The sequence below is a fragment of the Zalophus californianus genome, chromosome 17 (genome assembly GCF_009762305.2).
Source record: "Zalophus californianus isolate mZalCal1 chromosome 17, mZalCal1.pri.v2, whole genome shotgun sequence".
In the NCBI taxonomy this organism is placed as follows: Eukaryota; Metazoa; Chordata; class Mammalia; order Carnivora; family Otariidae; genus Zalophus; species Zalophus californianus.
In genome coordinates, this window is record NC_045611.1 from 50232782 (window position 1) to 50252806 (window position 20025).

At 51.3% G+C, this 20025-nt stretch overlaps 1 protein-coding gene across 1 annotated transcript; it reads right to left on the minus strand.

The window, feature by feature from the left end:
• Window positions 1-127: 127 nt before the first annotated feature.
• Window positions 128-15894, minus strand: ERCC1 (ERCC excision repair 1, endonuclease non-catalytic subunit). Its single transcript, XM_027619860.2, has 10 exons — window positions 15201-15894; window positions 14616-14727; window positions 13444-13659; window positions 10451-10554; window positions 9257-9356; window positions 8194-8270; window positions 2173-2272; window positions 880-951; window positions 573-641; window positions 128-246 (listed from the first exon to the last, which is right to left on the minus strand). The coding sequence occupies exons 2-10, from the start codon at window positions 14706-14708 to the stop codon at window positions 193-195; spliced, it is 885 nt and encodes a 294-aa protein (XP_027475661.1). The 5' UTR covers window positions 14709-14727; window positions 15201-15894; the 3' UTR covers window positions 128-192.
• Window positions 15895-20025: the final 4131 nt, after the last annotated feature.

Consider the following 20025-nt stretch of genomic DNA (forward strand, 5'->3'; position numbering starts at 1 on the left):
CAGGGAAACTGAGGGCTGCAGTTAAGAAAAGCTGGAGGTGACTGCCTGGGCCAGCAGAGAGCAAGTGCAGAGGACTCCCCCATCCCCGCTCCCGGTGACTGCCCCAGCACACCAGCAGCAGCCTGAGCCAGGAAAACGGCTTTATTGTTACACCGAGGGCCCTCCTTCACAGGGCCTCCTTCACAGCGGCGGTCATCGGGGCACTTTCAAGAAGGGCTCGTGTAAGACATCAAACAGCCTCCGGGCCTGGGTGAGAGCAAGAAAGAAAGGAGGGGCGGGTCATTAAATGAGCCATTTGTTTGCTACATCCGCAGTGGGCTTTGCTTCTTTTCCTCTCAGCCAGATGGGGCTCTGGGGGCCAGGAGAGAAAGAGCCGGATCTTGAATCTGTCCCAGGCTTGCTATATGAGTTTGGGCTGGTCCCCACCCTCTCTGGGCCTCGGTCTTCCCCAGCTGTAGGAGAAACCCTGTGGGCCTTCCCAAAACCTTGTTAAGAGCTTTGGGATCTGAGGTCCCACTTATTTGGAGCTCCCTCCTGCCCCTGCCCCTCAAGCCGATTTCCACAGCTCTTACCTTCTGGGGTCCCAGGCCTGGGCACAAAGCCAGATCTTCCCGCGATGCGGCCATGAGCTGTTCCAGAGACTGAGGAAGGTGGGAGTGAAGGGTCAGAGATGGGGAGCACGAGACTACCCTGCCCCAGCTGATCAGGGGTCTAAGAGATCCCTGGAAGGAGGTGAGGTCCTGTGGGAGGGCAGGGGAGGCAGGAAGGATGGGGAGAAGGGGGCAGTGAGGTGGAAGGAAACAGGTGTGTGCGGGGTGGGGGTTCCTTGAAAAGGCAAGGGGGTCAAAATGCCATTGGGATAAGGGAATCATGCCTTACCCCAAAAGTAGTCAGAAGGGTCTGGCTGTCTGTTTTATTGACTGACTTCACTGTGGTCAGGCATTCAGTCACCTGGAAGGGGAGAAGGCGGAGATGCATCATGAGAGAAATGACTGCGACTGAGCCCGCAGGGCAGCACTGGGTCACCACTGTGTCCCCAGACCGCCTGCGTGCAGGAGATGCTCAGTAAATGGCCTTTTTCTTTGATTAAAAGTTCATCTTAGCGGGGCGCCTGGGTGGCTCAAGTCAGTTAAGCGTCTGCCTTCAGCTCAGGCCATGATCCCAGGGTCCTGGGATCGAGCCCCACATCGCAGAGCCTGCTTCTCCCTCTGCCTCTGGTCCTCCCCCCGCTGTGCTCTCTCTCTCAAATAAATAAAATCTTAAAAAAAAAAAACTTAAAAGATTTAAAAATAAAAAATGTAAGTTCATCTCAGAGTGGTCCCCAACTAGGTGAGAGGGTGTCAGGCACATGATGAGAAGATAAATGCCATTTCTCCTGAGTTGTTCTACCCAAGGGAAGACCACAGGCTCTGAGTTCAAAACCAGGGCCCACTGCTTACTTCCTGTGAGGCCTGGGCATGGGAACTGACCCCTCTGGGCCTCCTTTTCAGGCTAGTGGGGGCCCCCTCATAGTACCCACCTCAAGGGTGGTGGTGGATGTCCACCATTACTCAGTCGTTGGAACCCAGATTAAACACTTCGTTCAGCCAATACTCCCTGAGCACCCACTGAGTGCTGCGTGATGCTGGGGACACAGCAGAGACCAAGCCAGGCCTGGCCCGGCCCTCCTGGGGCTCCCAGTCCAGTGTGGGAGATAGATCAGCTCCTGACGGTGGTGACCCACATGGGCAGGGCTGGCGGGGGACCCCAGCAGGGGCACTAGACCTGGGAGGGCTTCCTGGAGAAGGAGGCATCAGAGCTGAGATGTGAAAGATGGGATTAGGTGGGTAGTCAGGCAGAGGGAACAAAAGGCACAAGCTTAGAGGAGTGAGCCAGGTCTGGCAGAGGTGACAGAATGTGAGGCCAGGGGCGGATGGGGCTGCTGGGCAGAATAGGCAGGGCCTTGTAGAGTGTTGTGAGAAGGCCAGGCTTTCCCTGAAGGCACTGGGGAGCCATGGGAGGGTTTTGAGCTGGGGAGGGCAGAATGAAGTTTATGCTTAGGAAGACCCCTCTGGCTGCCGTGCGAGTGAGAAAGGAGAGAGGGAGCTGAGGGTGGGATGGGGAGGAGAGGTTGGATTCAAGCCCCAGGAAGGAGCTGGGGGAGGCCCAGGCAGGGAGGTGCGGCGCCCTCACCCGGGAGACGAAGTCCTGCTCCAGCTTCTCCATCAGGAGGTCCGCCGGCTTCTGCTCATAGGCCTTGTAGGTCTCCAGGTACCGCCCGGCCTCCTCAGGGCTGGGGTGAGAACATTCGGGTCAGCCAAGGGGAGGGGGGGCATGTTTTAGATTCAGTTTATTATGCCATTAACTCTAATATAGAGAAAAAAAATAAACTTCGCTCCTCTAAAGTCCCCTGGTGATAGCCACACGCCAGGCACACCTTTGCTGGCTAAGGGGCAGAGCTTGAGAGTCTAACCCGTTGGCTTTAGGTTCCCCCCTTCCCACCTGAGTGACCCCGGGGCCAGTGATTTTCCTCTCTCTGGGCCTCAGTCTCCTCATCTGTAGAGTGGAGCGGATGGTAGAACTGGCTCCAAGCGCTCAGAACGGTGCTGGGGGCTCAGAGACCTGTTTAAGAAATATGAGCTATTCTGGAAGGGAAGTGGGTATGTGGAGTTTGAGAGGGAGAAAAAAAACCAGAAACACTGTTATTCTTTTTCCCAACCCCAGGGGACAAATTTAGGAGGCATTCAGTTCCCACTGTCGGTTTTAATCTAGCACGCCTTCAAGAGAAAGGCTGCGGGCGAGCAGGCAGGCGAGCTGACTGCTGAATCTTATTATAGAGGCTTAACATGACCTGGTAATCGCCATTCATTTTCACATCAGGCATGGGTTCCTCTTACATGTAACGGACTGCTTCAAAGGTAGGGTGACATAACCAAATCTTAAAAAGACTCTATGTGTGCGGAAGAAAGTAACTCAAGTTTATTGGCACTGGGAAGAAGCTGGCCTTTTTTGTTTGGGGAACTTGGGAAGAGTGAGTTGAGTCGAAGTAAGTAAAGGATTCAGGGTTGAGGCATCTTGGCCTTCAGATCCTAGCTAATAAGCAATGTTTTTTTGATTAAGCGACGGTTCATATTCTTGAAAGAAACATTCATTTTTCTAATTCTATTTTTTTTCCTTGTTAAATGGGCATTGCGGCTTTTCACTGCAGCAGGATTATTGTTATGGTTCTTAATAATTTGTTCAGGACCCTCAGGTTAGCACGCTGTGTCCGGTTCTAGAATTTGCTTTCATTTTTGCACTCTGCAATATAAGCAGGATGTTTTTCCATGTCAGCAGAAGGAGCTCGACCTCTTTTATTTAACGGTTGCAAAACATTCCATGATTTAGATGTAAAGACATAGGAAACATTCCCTCTTGGGGGGGCCTAGCTGCATGCCAGGTGCTGCTCTAACTCATTATGCTCAGAACCTTCCAGAACCGAGAGCTCCTATAAGGCACTTATTATTTTCAAACCATTATACAGAGGGGGAAGCAGACCAGCGGGGTGGAGTCACTTGCCCAAAATTACACAGCTGGCTAGGAGAAACAGCACCCTTAACTTTACATGACGCTACTTCCCACAAAACAGTAATGTTTACACTTGGTTTCGTTTTAATATACAACTAAAACGGGGGCGCTCGGCTGACTCCATCGGTAGAGTATGCAACTCTTGATCTCTAGGGGTCGTGAGTTCAAGGTCGTGACGCGGCCTGGCTGCCTGATGGAATATTACACAGCTGGGAAAGAATGTGCATCCAGACAATGGGATATTATTCAGCAGTAAGAAGTGAGCTACCAAATCATGAGAAGGCATGGAGGAACCTTAGAAGCATATTGTTAAATGAGAGAAGCCAATCTGAAAAGGCTTCTGTGAGGTAAGAGGAAACTTCTATGGTTTCTACCCCTGGTTCCCAGCACAGAGCTTGAGACCCTTGTACATTCCTCAGTGAAAAGAGTAGTAGGAGCATCTTTGTTCTATATTTTTTAAAGATTTTATTTATTTGAGAGAGAGAATGACTGGGGTAGGGGCGGAGGGAGAAGCAGACCCCCCGCTGAGCAGGGAGCCCAATGCAGGACTCGATCCCAGGACCACAGGATCACGACCTGAGCTGAAGGCAGACACTTAACCGACTGAGCCACCCAGGCGCCCCCATATCTGTTCTATTGAGATGACTTTGGGTGGGCTCCTGGATGGGAGCTGGATGGGGGCTGGTCACCAGAACCGATCAGAAGCTTGGATTTTCAGCCCCACCCATGTAGGGGCTGGAAATGGACTAACAGTTGACTGTGCCATAAATCCCAATACCAGGGGGTTCAGAGCTTCCAGATGGGCAAACATGTCAACACGGGGAGGGTCACGCGCCCCCAATTCCACAGGGACAGAAGCTCCTGTGCTCAGGACCCTTCCGTACACCTCATCCTATGTTTCTCACCATCTTGCTGTTGATTCTTACCTTTTAACAAATTCCTTACTAAACCAATAAATGTGTTTCCCTGAGTTCTGTGAGCTGCCCTACAAACCGAACCCGAGGCGGGGGGGTGGGGGTGGGGGTCCCTGGAAGCGGGCTGGTCAGAAGTACAAGCTGGGCTTGTGACAGGTGCCTGAAGTCGGGGGCGGTCTTGGACTGAGCCCTTCACCTAAGGGATCTGATGCCATCTCCAGGCAGATGGCTTCAGAACTGTGTTAAACCATAGGACAACCTGGCGGGTGTTGCAGAGAAACGGCTGGGCGTGGGGAAAAAGCTTTGACACATCTGGTGGCCAGAAGTGAAGTGTTTTGTACGAGAAGTAAAAGCAACACAGGAAAAAGACCCACATTAGGAAGAACGGTTTTTTTTTTTCTACACACAAGGACAATACTCGTATTCTATACTATATATGTGTATATTCCAACTATATGATATCCCGAAAAAAGTCAAAACTATGGAGACTAAAAGGATGAAGGGTTTGGGGGGTGGGAGGATGAACGAGTAGAGTACAGGGGAGTCTTTAGGGCAGTGCAACTATTCTGTATGGTACAGTAATTATGGACACATACCGACCCACAAAATGGACAACACAGAGCGTGAACCCTGATGTAAGCTATGGGCTTTGGTTAATATATCAATACTGGATGGGGCGCCTGGGTGGCTCAGTTGGTTGAGCGTCTGCCTTTGGTTCAGGTCATGATCCCAGGGTCCTGGGATCGAGTCCCGCATCTGGCTCCCTGCTCGGCGGAGTACCTGCTTTTCCCTCTCCCTCTGCTGTTCCCCTGCTCTCAGGTCATGATCCCAGGGTCCTGGGATCGAGTCCCGCATCTGGCTCCCTGCTCGGCGGGAGTACTGCTTTTCCCTCTCCCTCTGCTGTTCCCCTGCTCTCTCTTAAATGAATAAAATCTTTAAAAGTAAAAATATATGTGTGTGTGTGTGTGTGTGTGTGTGTGTGTGTGTGTGTGTATCAATATTGGCTAAAGAGTTGTAACAAATGTACCACACGAATTCATACGAGATATAAATAATAGGAGAAAACACATTCAGGGGGAGAGAGTCTGTGTGGCAACTCTCTGCACTTCCTGATGACTCTCTATAAACTGAAACCTGCTCTAAAAAATTAATATTTTTAGGGGTGCCTGGGTGGCTCAGTCAGTTAAGAGTCTGCCTTCTGCTCGGTCGTGATCTCAGGGTCCTGGGATCGAGTCCCGCATTGGGCGCCCTGCTCTGCGGGGAGCCTGCTTCTCCCTCTCTCTCCCTCTCAAATAAATAAATAAAATCTTTAAAAAAATTAGTATTTTTTAAAATGTGAACACTATATTGGGATACTACACAGCCATAAAAAAAGAAGGTGGCTGTTCTCTATACTGAGAGAGAAAAAACCTCCGGGGTCGGGGCGGGGGGCGCCTGGGTGGCTCAGTCGGTTAAGTGTCTGCCTTCGGCTCAGGTCATGATCCCAGGGTCCTGGGATCGAGCCCCACATCGGGGCTTCTCCCTCTCCCTCTGCCTGCCGCTCCCCCCTGCTTGTGCTCGCTCTCTCTTTCTTTAGCAAATAAAATCTTAAAAAAAAAAAGGCAAAGAAAAGACTTCCAGGTGATGACACGACAATGCAAGGCACAGAACAGCAAACACATACATACATGCCGTGTGTATATACCATATACACGTATGTACATATGTGTGCACACAGACAAACCCCTTTCGTATAGCTTCTGATTTTAGAACTACATGAATATGCAATTTTTTAAAAAACATTTTATTTATTTATTTGAAAGAGAATGAGAGACAGCATGAGAGGGAAGAGGGTCAGAGGGAGAAGCAGACTCCCCGCTGAGCAGAGAGCCCGATGCGGGACTCGATGCGGGACTCGATCCGGGACTCCAGGATCATGACCTGAGCGGAAGGCAATCGCTTAACCAACTGAGCCACCCAGGCGCCCATGAATACGCCATTTATTTAACAAAAGAAAGTCTAACCAGTCTATATTCAGAAGAAAGCCAGAAGCAGAGAGAGTAAATCGCCCCTTCCTATCACTGCCGACTCTTCATACCCTCCCCAGAGATCAACGCTGTCCAGGGCCTGGAGCCTTTGTAGCTCTTTCTAGTTTATCCACATACGTGTCTGTTCAGAAACACAGCTCCCTTTCCTCCCTTCTGTCTATAAATAAAAATATGGTGCTGTTTGGTTCTGCAACTCTGGTCCCCACCCTCTGATGTGGAGTGATGGCCCACGTCATCGTGGATGGACATCTGCACACGCAGGCAGGGCTAATCCCGGTGCGGGAATGTCAGCATTGAAGAGTGGTGTCTATTTTGTGTAAATAGCCAATCAAATCTCCCACCAACCAAATGCGCAGGTGCCCATTTCATGCTATCCATCTGAGACGTTTTCACCAAATTTACGGGAGAAAGACAGCACCTCATTTTTTAAAATTTACTTTTTTCGGGCACCTGGGTGGCTCAGTCGGTTAAGTGTCTACCTTCAGCTCAGGTCATGATCCCAGGGTCCTGGGATCAAGCCCCGCATCGGCCTCCCTGCTCCGCGGGGAGTCTGCTTCTCCCTCTGCCTCTGCCCCTCCCCACTACTCATGCTCTCTCTCTCTCTCTCAAATAAATAAAATCTTAAAAAAATAGAATAAAATAAAATTTACTTTTTTCTTGATAAACCATAAGGTTGATATTTTTTTCATGTGTTTTGGCAACCTGAATTAGACTCTTATTTAGGCTCTTATTAACCTGTGGGAATTTCTTTACATAGATAAATATATAATAAATAGGTTTAAATATGTGCATATAAGTATTTAAATATATTAACACTGTATAAATATAACATGTACATATATAAATTAGAAATGTTAAGTCTTTATTTTATATATATATATATATGCACAGCAAGTACTTTTTCATAATTTGTCACTTGTCTTTTAACTTTATTTACAGTATCTTTTACTACCCAGAAGTTTTCAAGTTTTAATATTCTCAAATCAGGGCCCCTAGGTGGCTCAGTTGGTTGGGCGACTGCCTTTGGCTCAGGTCATGATCCTGGAGTCCCGGGATCGAGTCCCGCATCGGGCTCCCTGCTCAGCGGGGAGCCTGCTTCTCCCTCTGACCCTCTCCCCTCTCATGCTGTTTCTCTCTCTCTCTCTCACAAATAAATAAATAAAATCTTAAAAAAAAAAAATATTCTCAAATCAGCCAACTTTTCCTTTATGGCTTCGGGGTTCTGGGTCTTGCTTTAGAAGAATTTTCCTACCCCAAGATTATAAAAAATATTCTCCTGTAAGATTTCTTCTAACACCTTTTTTTTTAATGTCTATAATTTGTCAGGATTTAAATTTTTTTTTATGGTGTGAGGAAGGGATATCTTTTTTTCCAATTAGAAATTAGCCAATCTAAATAGTCTTTAGAAACCTAGATGTGGAATTAATTATTCAGACAGACTTTATGTCTAACTCATCAGTGCCTAGTATTGTCCTGGCAATTTGATTTATATCACCTGCCTTTGTAACCACAGCCCTATAAGATATTAAGACCCTATTTTAAAGGGTCTTAATGAAGATGAAGAAATTGAGGCCCAGAGGGAGGCAGTGCCTGGATCAGGCTCATATGGGGAGTTCATGGCAGAAGAAGGAAAGGTCTAGGGGGGCAGAGCAAGTTGAATGACTCTCGGGATAGAGCCTGACCTGAGCGGGGAGCCTCAGTCTCACCTCCACGCAAGGACCAGGGTGCAGTCAGCCAGGATGCACATCTTGGCCAGCTCCTTGAGGGCCTGCTGAGGATCTTTCTGGATGGAAAAGAAAATCAGAATGAGAAATCTGGTAGAAAGCAAGGAATTATAGTCTTGAAAACACAGTAGGTTAGGATGCCAAGAACCTTCCACTTGACTGACACTTCCTAAGCTCTGACTGGGTGCCCACCTGTGCTGGGCAATGCCGGGACCCCGCAGTAACCAAGACAGGCCAGGCTCTGCCTGCTGGGGCTCACAGTCTGATGAGGTAGATAAAACTGTCCCCGTACAGTGATGAGCCAGAGTGACCAGGACTGGGATGGGAGAGCAGGAGCATCCGACCTGCCTAGGGGATCAGGGAGAGCTTCCTGGAGGAAAGGACATTTGAGCTGAGACCTGAAGGAGGATGAGGAGGAGTGAAGGAGGCAAAGGAGAGCAAAAACAGAATTCCAGGCATAGGGAACAACTTGTCCAAAGAATGGGAGGGGAAAGAGAGCTTGAGGAATTGTGATTCACACAGTACGTGATGGAGAATGTAAAAGGGTGACCACACGGAAGCTCAGACATGACCCCAGAGAATGGGGCAGGGGGGCGTTCGCACAAGGCCTCATGGGCCACGGAGGGCACTAGGGAGCCACGGGGGGATCTGGACAGCAGATCTGTGCTTTAGGATGGGGTAAGGAGGGAGGGGTTGAGGCTGGAGGCCAGGAGACAAGGGAAGAGGCTGGAGTCAGGGCCCAGGCGGGCTGGGCGGGGTAGACAGAGAGGATGACACAGATTCAAGACACGTTTAGGTGGCAGAAGGCTGGGCTCGGCGGAAGTGGCGTGGGGAAGGGGGAGATGGACGATTTTACCCTCCTACCCCCTGGGCCAACACAGGGTGTCAATCTCAGATGTGCGAAGTGGTTCCTCACTGAGGTTTCAACTTGGCATCTTCCCTCACGATTCAATAGTCCACTTGGCTGCTGTGAGGCCCCCTCCTCCCTCAGACCCATTTCACAGATGGGGTCAACAAGGCCAGTGGGGAAATGACCACTGCTTACCACATCCACCTGGATGAGCAGGACCCGCAGGGCGAAGCTCTTCCCCAGACTCTGCAGCCGCTCGTGGATGTAGTCTGGGTGGAGGTTGTGGTAGCGGAGGCTGGGGGGGGCAGGGGAGAGGGAGGGATTGGGAGGTCTCGGTCTCCCCGAGACCCCAGGGGCCCTTCTTCACTCTCCCTGGAAGGCAGAGGGCATGGGCAACACAGGGATCTGAGGCTCAGGGAAGTAAAGTGACTTGCCCCAGGTCACCCAGCAAGGCAGGCGCACGGTGGGATTGGCAGCAAGGGCTGCTGGCTCTGGTTCCCTGGGGGGATGGACCCCAGGTTCTTCACAGAGGCAGGGAAGAGACTTGGGCTTTGGGTAGAGGACAGGAGACCAGGGCTTAGAGAGCGGGGACTGGGGGACACTGTGCAGCTAGTCTTGGGAGGCAGGCCCATCCCAGGGACTCTGCTTTGGCCTCAAAGGGCACTGGCAGGGAGGGGGTGGGGTGGCTTCTCCACCCAGCGAACTAGGGGCAGGACATCTCTGCCCAGCAGCCGCCAGCCCTCCTACCTTGCAGGGAAGACAGCAACCTAGAAGTTTCACTTCCCCCCTCTAGCTCTGTCTGGAGAGGGGCCCCGGGGAGTAGAGAGGGAATGTGCTTCACAGGGGTAGAGATTAGAGAAATCCTGGCTCTCATTGACGAGGCCTGGATGTCTGGGACATGAGTGACCCGACCCCCAACTTGCTCAGACCCAGGAGCCCAGGCCCCCAACTCCCTCCTCCCTCAGACCCAGGAGTCCAGGCCCCAGCCCCCTCCTCCCTCAGACCCAGGGGTCCAGGCCCCCAGCCCCTCCTCCCTCAGACTCAGAAGTCCAGGCCTCCAGCCCCTCCTCCCTCAGGCCCAGGAGCCCAGGCCCCCAGCCCCTCCTCCCTCAGACCCAGGGGTCCAGGCCCCCAGCCCCCTCCTCCCTGAGACCCAGGAGTCCAGGGACCCAGCCCCCTCCTCCCTCAGACCCAGAGTCTGGGCCTGCAGCTCTTCTTGCTCTGGGCACCTCCAGGCAAACACCTCTTCCTCCCACACAAGGTCCCACCGAGGCCTAGAGCCGACAGGGCCACACCCAAAGTTCTCCCACTGAATGGTCCAAAACACGGGGGCACACCCTCCCAGGCCTCCCAGGTCTCTGGAAGGTGCGGCAGCCCCTCAGAGCTCACCTGAGGAATAGGGCACAGGTGCTCTGGCCCAGCACGTAGTCGGGAAGGACGTCACCAAACTCCCAGGGCACGTTACGCACAAACTTCAGCACGGGGTTGCCCCTCTGGGGACGGAGGAAGGACCAAAGCCATTAACCAGGATGGGCCTGGGATCACTGCCAGCCCAGGGCCCCCTCCCCACCTGCTCCTTGCCTGAGCCTGTCCCCCTCCTCTCCAGAGCCTACCTCCTCAGCCTGAAATGTCCTTGGTGCTCTGGCTCCGACCTAGGCCCTTCCCCCCAGCCCTGGACCTTAACTAAAGGATCTCCGAATCTCTCCAGCTCAGCCCTCTCCCCTAGCCCCACGTGTGTGTCCTGGGGTTGCGGGACACTTCCTCCAGGATGTCTGCCTCATTGCATCCCAAGTGCCTTCAGCATCAGCCCTTACACCTGCCCCTCCTACTGGCCCCACTCTGGGGACAGCCCCACCATCCAGGGACCAGAGCCTGGTCGTGGACATGTCCCTCTCCTCCTCCTTCTCCAGGTGGGATGGCTACCTGAGACAAGATCCTATTTTCATTTTTAAAGGATTCCTTTGGGACGCCCGGGTGGCTCAGTCGGTTAAGCCGCCTGCCTTTGGCTCAGGTCATGATCTCAGGGTCCTGGGATCGAGCCCCGCGTCAGGCTCTCCGCTCAGCGGGGAGTCCGCTCCTCTCTCTCCCCCTACTCCCTGCTCGTGCGCTCTTTCTCAAATAAACAAATAAAATATTCTTTAAAAAAGGAATCCTTTAAAAAAAAAAGTAATTCCTTGGACATGATCATATTGCTAAAACTGATCTGTCCAAATAGCATGGAAGTTTACTTTTTGTTAACAGGAGAGAGAAAATATTAAACATTTTGGAAGATACAATAAAATGAGACTGACTGTTAAAAAAAAAAAAAAAAAAGGAATCCTTTGTCCCCTTCACACCCACTAGAATGGCCAAAATGGTCAAAAAGACAGACAAGGACAGGTGGTAAGGATCTGGGCAAACTGGAACCCCTGCCCACTGCTGGTGGGAACATAAAATGATGCCTCATTGGATAAAATGGTTTGGGAGTTCCTAAAAAAGCTCAACACAGAGTCACCCCATGACCTAGCCTGCATAAATACCCAAGAGAACTGAAAACCCACGTCTACCAAAAAATCCGAACTCAGATGTTCAGGGCAGCGTCATCAGAATAACCAACAAGTACAAACAGCCCGACGGACAGCCCATCAGCTGAGGGATGTGAACCCCGGCAGGGCGCCTCCATACACCAGGATGCTATTGGGCCCACAAAGGGAAGGAAGGAAGCCCGGACACGCGCTACCTCATGGAGGAACCTGAAAGCCTTATGCTGGGTGAAAGGAGCCAGACGTCAGCCGACAGACAGGTGATTTGTTTGCACTTTTTGGCTACTGGGACACAAGCTGTGGGGACCACTCGGGCACCAGATTTTGTATGGATGTATGTTGTCATTTCTCCTGAACATCTACCTAGAAGTAGACTTGCTGGGTCATTCGGTAACTCTTATGTTTATTTATTTATTTTTTAAAGATTTTATTTTGCAGGGGGTGGCGAGGGCGTCTGGGTGGCTCAGTTAGTTAAGCATCCAACTTTTGGTTTCAGCTCAGGTAGTGATCTCAGGGTCATGGGATCGAGCCCTGCGTCAGGCTCCGTGCTCAGCGGGGAGTCTGCTGGAGGTTCTCTCTCTCCCTCTGCCCCACCCCAGCTTGCTCGCTCTCTCTCTCTCTCTCTCTCACAAATAAATGAAATCCTTAAAATAAATTATATTTTTTAAAGTTAATTACACCTAACATGGGGCTCGAATCTACAACCCTGAGATCAAGAGTCACGCGCTCCACCAACTGAGCCAGCCAGGGGCCCCGGTAACTCTATGTTTAAGTGTTTGAGGAACTGCCAGACTGTGTTCCAAAGTGGCTGCACCATTGTGCATTCCCACCAGCAGCCTAGGAGGGTTCCAATTCCTCCACAGCCTCGAGACCCTTCTTTGGCCAATTGATGAGAGCCATCCTCATAGGGGTAAGCTGGTACCTCAGTGTGATCACAAGCAGACAAAACCTCATTTTAAGGGCACAGATGAGTTAAGGCACTTGCTCAAGATCACACAGCTGCTGCATGCCAGAGCAGGATTCGAACTCGGGCCTGCGTTCAAGAAATCACCTTTGAATGAAAGAACAGACCCAGAGGACAGGAAATGTAGTCGCACCCCCAAAAAGAAGAGTCAGGGTGGTATAGACTAAACTTTTGTGTCCCTCCTAAAATTCACATGTGGAAATCCTAACCCCCAATGGGATGGTATTAGGAGGTGAGGAGAGGCAATTAGGTCATGAGGGTGGAGCCCCCGGGAATGGGACTAGCGCCCTCATAAAAGGGACCCCAGAGAGCTCCTTCACCCCTTCTGCCATCTGAGGACACAGTAAGACAGCAGTCTATGAACCAGGGTCCTTCCCGGACACTTTGTCTGCCGGCGCCTTGATCTTGGACTTCCCAGGCTCCGGAACCGTGAGAAATAAATGTTTGCTGTTTAAACTACCCAGTCTATGGTATATTTGTTCTAACAAAACAATAGGACATGGAGCAATCTCAACCCACACGCAGTACTTGAATGGATCAATGAAAGAGGGGCCCAGCCCTGAGCACAATGGCCAGAACTCAGGGGCGCCTCGGGGGCTCAGTCGCTAAGCGTCTGCCTTCGGCTCAGGTCAGGATCCCAGGGTCCTGGGATCGAGCCCCGCATCGGGCTCCCTGCTCCGCAGGAAGCCTGCTGCTCCCTCTCCCACTCCCCCTGCTTGTGTTCCCTCTCTCACTGTCTCTCTCTCTCTGTCAAACAAATAAATAAAATCTTAAAAAAAAAAAAAAAAAAAAAGGCCAGAGCTCCGACTTCCTTCCACTGCCCACCAGAAGTCCGCCCTGTAACCCGTGTTTCCCACCAGAAACCTCAAAGCCCCACTTCTCCATCCCCTCCTCACCTGGCGGGGGCTCACAATGATGCTGCTGGATTTCGCCCCTGGTTTGGGGGCCTGATTGGGGGTCTCTCCTGCCAGGGGCTCTGGCCCCGTGGGGTGTGGAGCTCCAGCCCCTCCTGGAGGTCCCGAGATGGCATACTCGGCATACGTCTGAGGGGCTGCCTGAGGTGAGGCCTCCACGGTGGGCAGGCTCCAGGTGGATTTGAATAAGGGCTTGACCTGTGCAGGGGAGGGGAGTGTCAAAATCTAAACTGAGCCCCTTCTCCCCACTCCTCAGCCTCTGCACTGGTCCCGGCCACCACCTTCTCTCCCTTGGACCACTGCAGTCACCTCCTCACCAGCTCCCTGTCTACACCCCTACTGTCTGTTCACTGTCATTTCACATCCCTCTGCTCAGCGACCTTGGTGGCTCCCACCTCAGAGCAAAAGCTGAACGCATCACCAGAGCCCACAAGACTCTAGAAGATCCGTCCCTGCCCTCTTGCCTCAGGGACTTCCCACCTCTTTCCCTTTGCTTTCTCTAGTCCAGCCCCACTTTGGGGGCCTTGCTGCCCTCAAACTCCCTGGGCCTTTGCACTGGCTGTCCCCTCTGCCTCCAGATGTTGTCACATAGCTCACTCCCTCACCTCTTTCACACCACTGCCAAGAGGTCACCTCCTCAGAGAAGCAGTCCCTTGACCTAAGGTAGCACCTCTCCCCCATCACCCCCTCTATCTTTAGCCCACTTTGTTTTTCTTCCTAGCACATAGGGAGCAGCCAGTACTCAGCACCAGCCAATCGTTTTCCTGTGGGAATTCAATCTCAGTGTTGTCAGATCCTTCCATTTACCAAAAGATGTCAAAAGCACAGACCTTTTTTTTAATTGCAAAGCCTTCCAATTCTCAAATGTCAGCAATAAATTCATGCTTTGCAAACCAGGGTGCTGGCCACATAAAACAGATCCCCAGGCCACCCGCTGCTTGCCAGTTTGCAGCCCCTGCCTGGAGCCCTCTCTTGGATTCGCCATGACATTTTACAGATGGGAAACAGACTTGCGGAGAGCAAAGGTGTTTTCCCAAGGTGACCCAGGCCACATTTCCTAACCCACACGGGTGGTCACAGGACCCTTCCTGTCCCCCTTCCTCTCAATCCCCCCCAGCCCCCCCCCCAGTGTTCTCCCCATCTCCTCATCCTACCCCTGCAGGAGGGGCCTCATCTTCGCCCAGCGGTATGAAGAATTTCTTCCTCGTGGGTGGCCCGGAGGGCTGCCGCACTCCCTCTTCGTCCATCCCAAGGTTCTTCTGGGGCCTGAAAATGAAGACATGGCGGCGGGGGCGAGTGAGACACCAGCGCCTGCATTCCCATCCTCCCAGCAGGAACCCCCACTCCCAGCTATCCCGCCCCCAAAATCCCGGGGCTCCAAAGCATCAAGTTCCAAACACCCAGTGCCCCAAATTCTGTAAAGCCCCGCCCACACGGAGCCTCCACCTTCAGCTCGCCCCGCCCCTTACCGGTCCAGCTGTTTCGTTAGCCCCGCCCCTCAAGGGCCCCACTTTCTATTCGTCCCGCCCTCACTGTTTCCCGCCTTCCGTTTGCCCAGTCCAGCCTCTGTCCCCTCCGCCCCGCCCCCAGGGCTCGCACCCTGATACCCTCCCCTCGCTCCACCTCATCCATCTCTCAGACACTGCAACGACTGATTGGCTCCTGTGGCTGCCGGTCGCCTCCCCCACCCCCCGCCCCTCTCGACCCAGCCCTGCTGTCGGAGTGCCGCGAGGACTCACCTCCTTGCCCCCGAGCCGCGAGTAAAAAAACCGGAGAGGGACCGAGGCGTCCCACCGCCGACGCGGCCAGCGCGTCCCCGGGCTCGCCCTACTTCCGGCCTCTCTAGCCCTCGATCCCGCCCTCACCGTTCCCCAGAGAGGTAGAGCTTCGAGAGGGGCGGTCACCGCGCAGCTCTCTATGGTCCTGGAGGACTGCGGAGGTCTGAGTCGGAGAGAGCCGTCGACCTAGCCGTCTGAACGTCCCTGGTTGCCGAGAAGTTCAATTTCGATGCCCTTATGAAGCACCTCCTTGTGCTCGGCCTCCGGACAGGATTCAGTGGGGAGGGAAAATGACGGAAGATCAAATTAGGTTCCTCCTCTCAGTCCAGACTTGGGTTCACATCCCAGCTCTGCCATTGACCTGGCCTCGGCTCCCACATTCATTCACTCTTTCATTCCACCCGTACCCCCCGAGCGCCTCCTCTGTTCCCGGCCGTGTGCCGGGCAGTGCTAGCGACTCAGCGGTGACCACTGACAACCATAGCTCCCTCCTGTCCTTCTGGAGTTTCCAGTCCAGTGGGAGAGACACACTCGAGTTCCCAAACAGTGACGACCCGCGGAGTGAGCAAGGCTGCGATGGGAGACCCCAGACGGCCGCCTGGGAGAGGGGAGGGGAGGGGAGCGGAGAGGAGGGGCCGACCAACCCAGCCCGAGGGTAGGGAAGGGCTTCCTGGAGGAAGGGACATCTGAGCAGAGACCTGGTTGATGAGTTAGAATTAGTCATTTCCTGAAAGAACAGTATCACACTGTTCTAACTTGCGGCTCTCTGGTTACTAAGGAGAGAGAACATCTTTTTGTGAGTTTATTGGTCTTATGTAGTTTGTCTTCTGTGGATTGCTTGCTCATATCCTTTGCCCATTTTTTTTAAATGGGGTTGTGTGCCTTTTTTTATTAGTCTTAATTTGTAGGAGTACTTTATGGATTGCGATTTTAATTCTTAGTTATGTATATTCTAAGTATTCCCTCCTAGTTTGTACTTTGTATTTTAACTATTTATTTATGTCACAAAGAATTCGTAGTGTTTATTCACACCTGTTTATCAGTGTGTTCGGTGCTGACTTTGGCTTTTGGTGTGTTGTTTAAGAGAACTGCCATACCCCCAAGGTCACAAATATATCCTGTAATTACTTTTTTTTAAAGATTTTATTTATTTATTTATTTTTAGGGATTTATTTATTTATTTGACAGAGAGAGACAGAGTGAGAGAAAGAACACAAGCAGGGGGAGTGGGAGAGGGAGAAGCAGGCTTCCCGCTGAGCAGGGAGCCTGATGCTGGGCTCGATCCCAGGACCCTGGTATCACAACCGGAGCCGAAGGCAGACGCCTAACGACTGAGCCACCCAGGTGCCCCTGTAATTACTTGTAATACTTTCAGAGTCTCGATTTTGTTTCTGTCCTTAATCTATATTAAGACTTAATTTTTGAAAATGCACTACGGTAGGAATTTATGATGAATGCAGCCAATTGTACCATTTTTTTAAAAAATCAATCCCCAATTTTGATATTTCACCTTTATCATGAAACAAATTCCCATATATACACAGGTCTATTTCTGACATTTCTGTTAGGTTTTATTCATCTCTTTATCTGTTCCATCTGTTCCTGGCCTCCATGCTGTACTGTTTAATGATTTTTTTTTAAAGATTTTACTTATTTGAGAGAGAGCAGGAGAGAGAGAGAGAGAGAGAGTACATGAGAGGGGTAGGGTCAGAGGGAGAAGCAGACTCCCCGCCGAGCAGGGAGCCCGATGTGGGACTCGATCCCGGGACTGCAGGATCATGACCCGAGGCGAAGGCAGTCGCTTAACCAACTGAGCCACCCAGGCGCCCTAATGATTTTATTTTGATGCGTTTTGTGATCCCATCAGGCAAGTCCCCCCTCTGTTCAGTTTCAGATCTGTCTTTACCGTTCTTACACCTTTTCTCTTCTAGATGGATTTTAGCAGCTGCTTTTCTACTTCCAGGAAGAATCCTATTGAGATTGAGATTGGAATTTCAATGAATTGATGGTTTAATTTTTTTTAAAGATTTTATTTATTTATTTGAAAAGGAGAGAGAACATGAGAGAGAGAGTACAAACGGGGAGTGGCTGGCAGAGGGAGAGGGAGGGGGAGAAGCAGACTCCTGGCTGAGCAGGGAGCCCAACACAGCGGGGGGGGGGGGGGGGGCGCTTGATCCCAGGACCCTGGGATCATGACCTGAGCCAAAGGCAGACGCTTAACTGACCGAGCCACCCAGGCGCCCCAGTTGATGGGTTAATTAAAAGGCATCTTTTTCATATACCTGAATATATTGATTGTCTCCATCTCTCAATGATTCCAGCTTTTGTTAGGAGCCTACTATAAAAGTTTTTTATAAATAATTTTTATTTGTAAAATTGATTCATAAATACAGTTTTGTATTAGTCTCCTAGGAGAGCTGTAACAAAGTACCCAAAACAGGATGGCTTAAGTAACAGAAATGAATTGTCTCACCGTTCTGGAGGCTACAGGTCCAAAGTCAAGGCGTTGGCAGGGCTGTGTTCCCTCCGAATGCACAGGGAAGGATCTGTTCCAGGCCTCTCTCCTAGCTGCGGGTAGCCTCACAAGTTTCCTGGCTTGTAGATGGCCATCTTTTCTCTGTCCAGGGTCTTTTCTGTGTGTGTGTCTGTCTCTGTGTCTAAACTCCCCTGTTTTATAAAGACACCAGTCATATTGGATTAGGGCCCACGCTAATGACCTCATTTTAACTTGATTATCTCTATGTAAAGACCTTATTTCCAAATACGGTCACATTCTGAAGTACCAGGGGTTAGGACTCCAACGTATCTTTTTTGGAGGACAGGAGTCAATCCATAACAATTCTGTTACTTTTTATAACGTTCTTCCTTCTAGATTTATTTTACTACTTGCTAGAGTCCATTCACTTCTAATTCTTTCAGAGAGCATTCTGGATAGTCATGTTCTGAGTCTTGCTCCTCTCAAAATACTTTCATTTCGTCCTCACAATTGGAATCTCCAATTCTGGGTTCCTAGTTATTTTTCTTGCAAAGTTAGAAGATATCAGTACTCTGTCTCCCTGGCTTCTGGGTCGCTGATAGGAAGCGTACCATTCCCCTGATTCTCCCTCCTACCTATGAAGGCTCATCACTGGGTGTAATTCCCCCCCAAGGTCATCTACTAGCAGTGTGACCTTGTGCCAGCAACTCAGCTTCTCTGTGTGTATCAGTTTGCTCATCTCAAAAATGGGGATGGGCGCCTGGTTGGCGCAGTCAGTAGAGCGAGCGACTTTTGATCTCCGGATTGTGAGTTTGAGCCCCACGTTGGAGGTAGCGATTACTTAAAAATAAACAAGATGGGGGGACGCCTGGGTGGATCAGTTGGTTAAGCGTCTGCCTTCAGCTCAGGTCATGGTCCCAGAGTCCTGGGATCGAGCCCCACATTGGGCTCCCTGCTCGGTGGGAAGCCTGCTTCTCCCTCTCCCACTCCCCCTGCTTGTGTTCCCTCTCTCGCTGTCTCTCTCTCTCTCTCTCTCTCTCTCTCTCTCTGTCAAATAAATAAATAAATAAACAAACAAACAAACAAACAAATCTTTAAAATAAATAAATAAATAAGATGGGGATAACAATAGTGGATGGATTCCGAGGATGAGTTATGAGTAACGTGCCTAAAACTGTACTTGGCATACAGTAGGTGCTATATTTGAGTTTGTCATATAAATAAAATAGCCCTAACCAAGTCCTGGACAGCAGGGTCTGGAGCTGTTGTGGCCACTGCTGTATCACAGTGTACCTCCCCACCCCACCCCCACTTCCCACCCCCTCCTCCCTCCCCCCTCCCCACTCTCCCACTCCCCAGTCCCCACCCTCCACCCCCCAGCGCCTGGCAACCAGAAGGGGCTACCAAACCGTGGTATTGTGTGAATGAGCAGGGAAAAGAGGCCAAGCGCTCTAGCAAGAAACTACACTGCTGGGAGCCTCAGTTTTCCCATCTGTAACTGCTGAGGACTCAGTAAGACCACAGCGAACTATATTGAGATGGATGGTTCACCCATTCCTTGAATACCTACATATTGAGCACCTACTATGGGCCAGGCAGCGGAGACACAGCGGTGAACAAGTCGGCCCAGGTCCCTGCCCCGTGGAGCTGATGGTCTCACAGAGGAGACACACCGCGAGAAAGAAGCACACAAGTCAGAGAGTTTCAGGCGGCCACCCAGCTACGAAGAAGATAAAGCACGGTGCTGTGAAGCAGGTGATGCGGGAGGGGGGCTCACACTGTCACAGGATGAGAGCTCTATAAATAATAAAAATATTGCCACCAACTAGAGTCCCATCAAAATAGGTTGAGCACTTACTATGAGCTAAGGCCTCACAATAATCTTCCCCTTAGGTATCAATAGGGCATTTGACATATGAGGGGACTGAGGCCCCAGCCACACAGAGAAGGACCATGGAAATGTATCCCTGAAATCCAAGGGCAAGAGAGTGTATTCTAGAAGGAGGCCAACCTGGGCGGGACTTAGTTTCTCCCTTTGGGGAATGGAATTGCCAAACAAACCCGCAACTCGGGCCTTTTCCGCCAGGGGGCGATGGCGCCCCGCAAGAGGATTTGGGGTGTAGGGACGCGGGGAGCTGCTCCTCCAGAATCCTCCCCCGCCCCTGGACAAGACCCCGCGCAGGCGGCCGCTTCGCTAGTTCCGACTCGTTTCTTTGTGGCAGAAGGGCGACAAAGGCCCCGCCGCATGCGGTTAATGTAACGCTGAGCCTGTTAGCATTAGTTCGCGTGCGGCGAAGTTGCCCTCGGTTC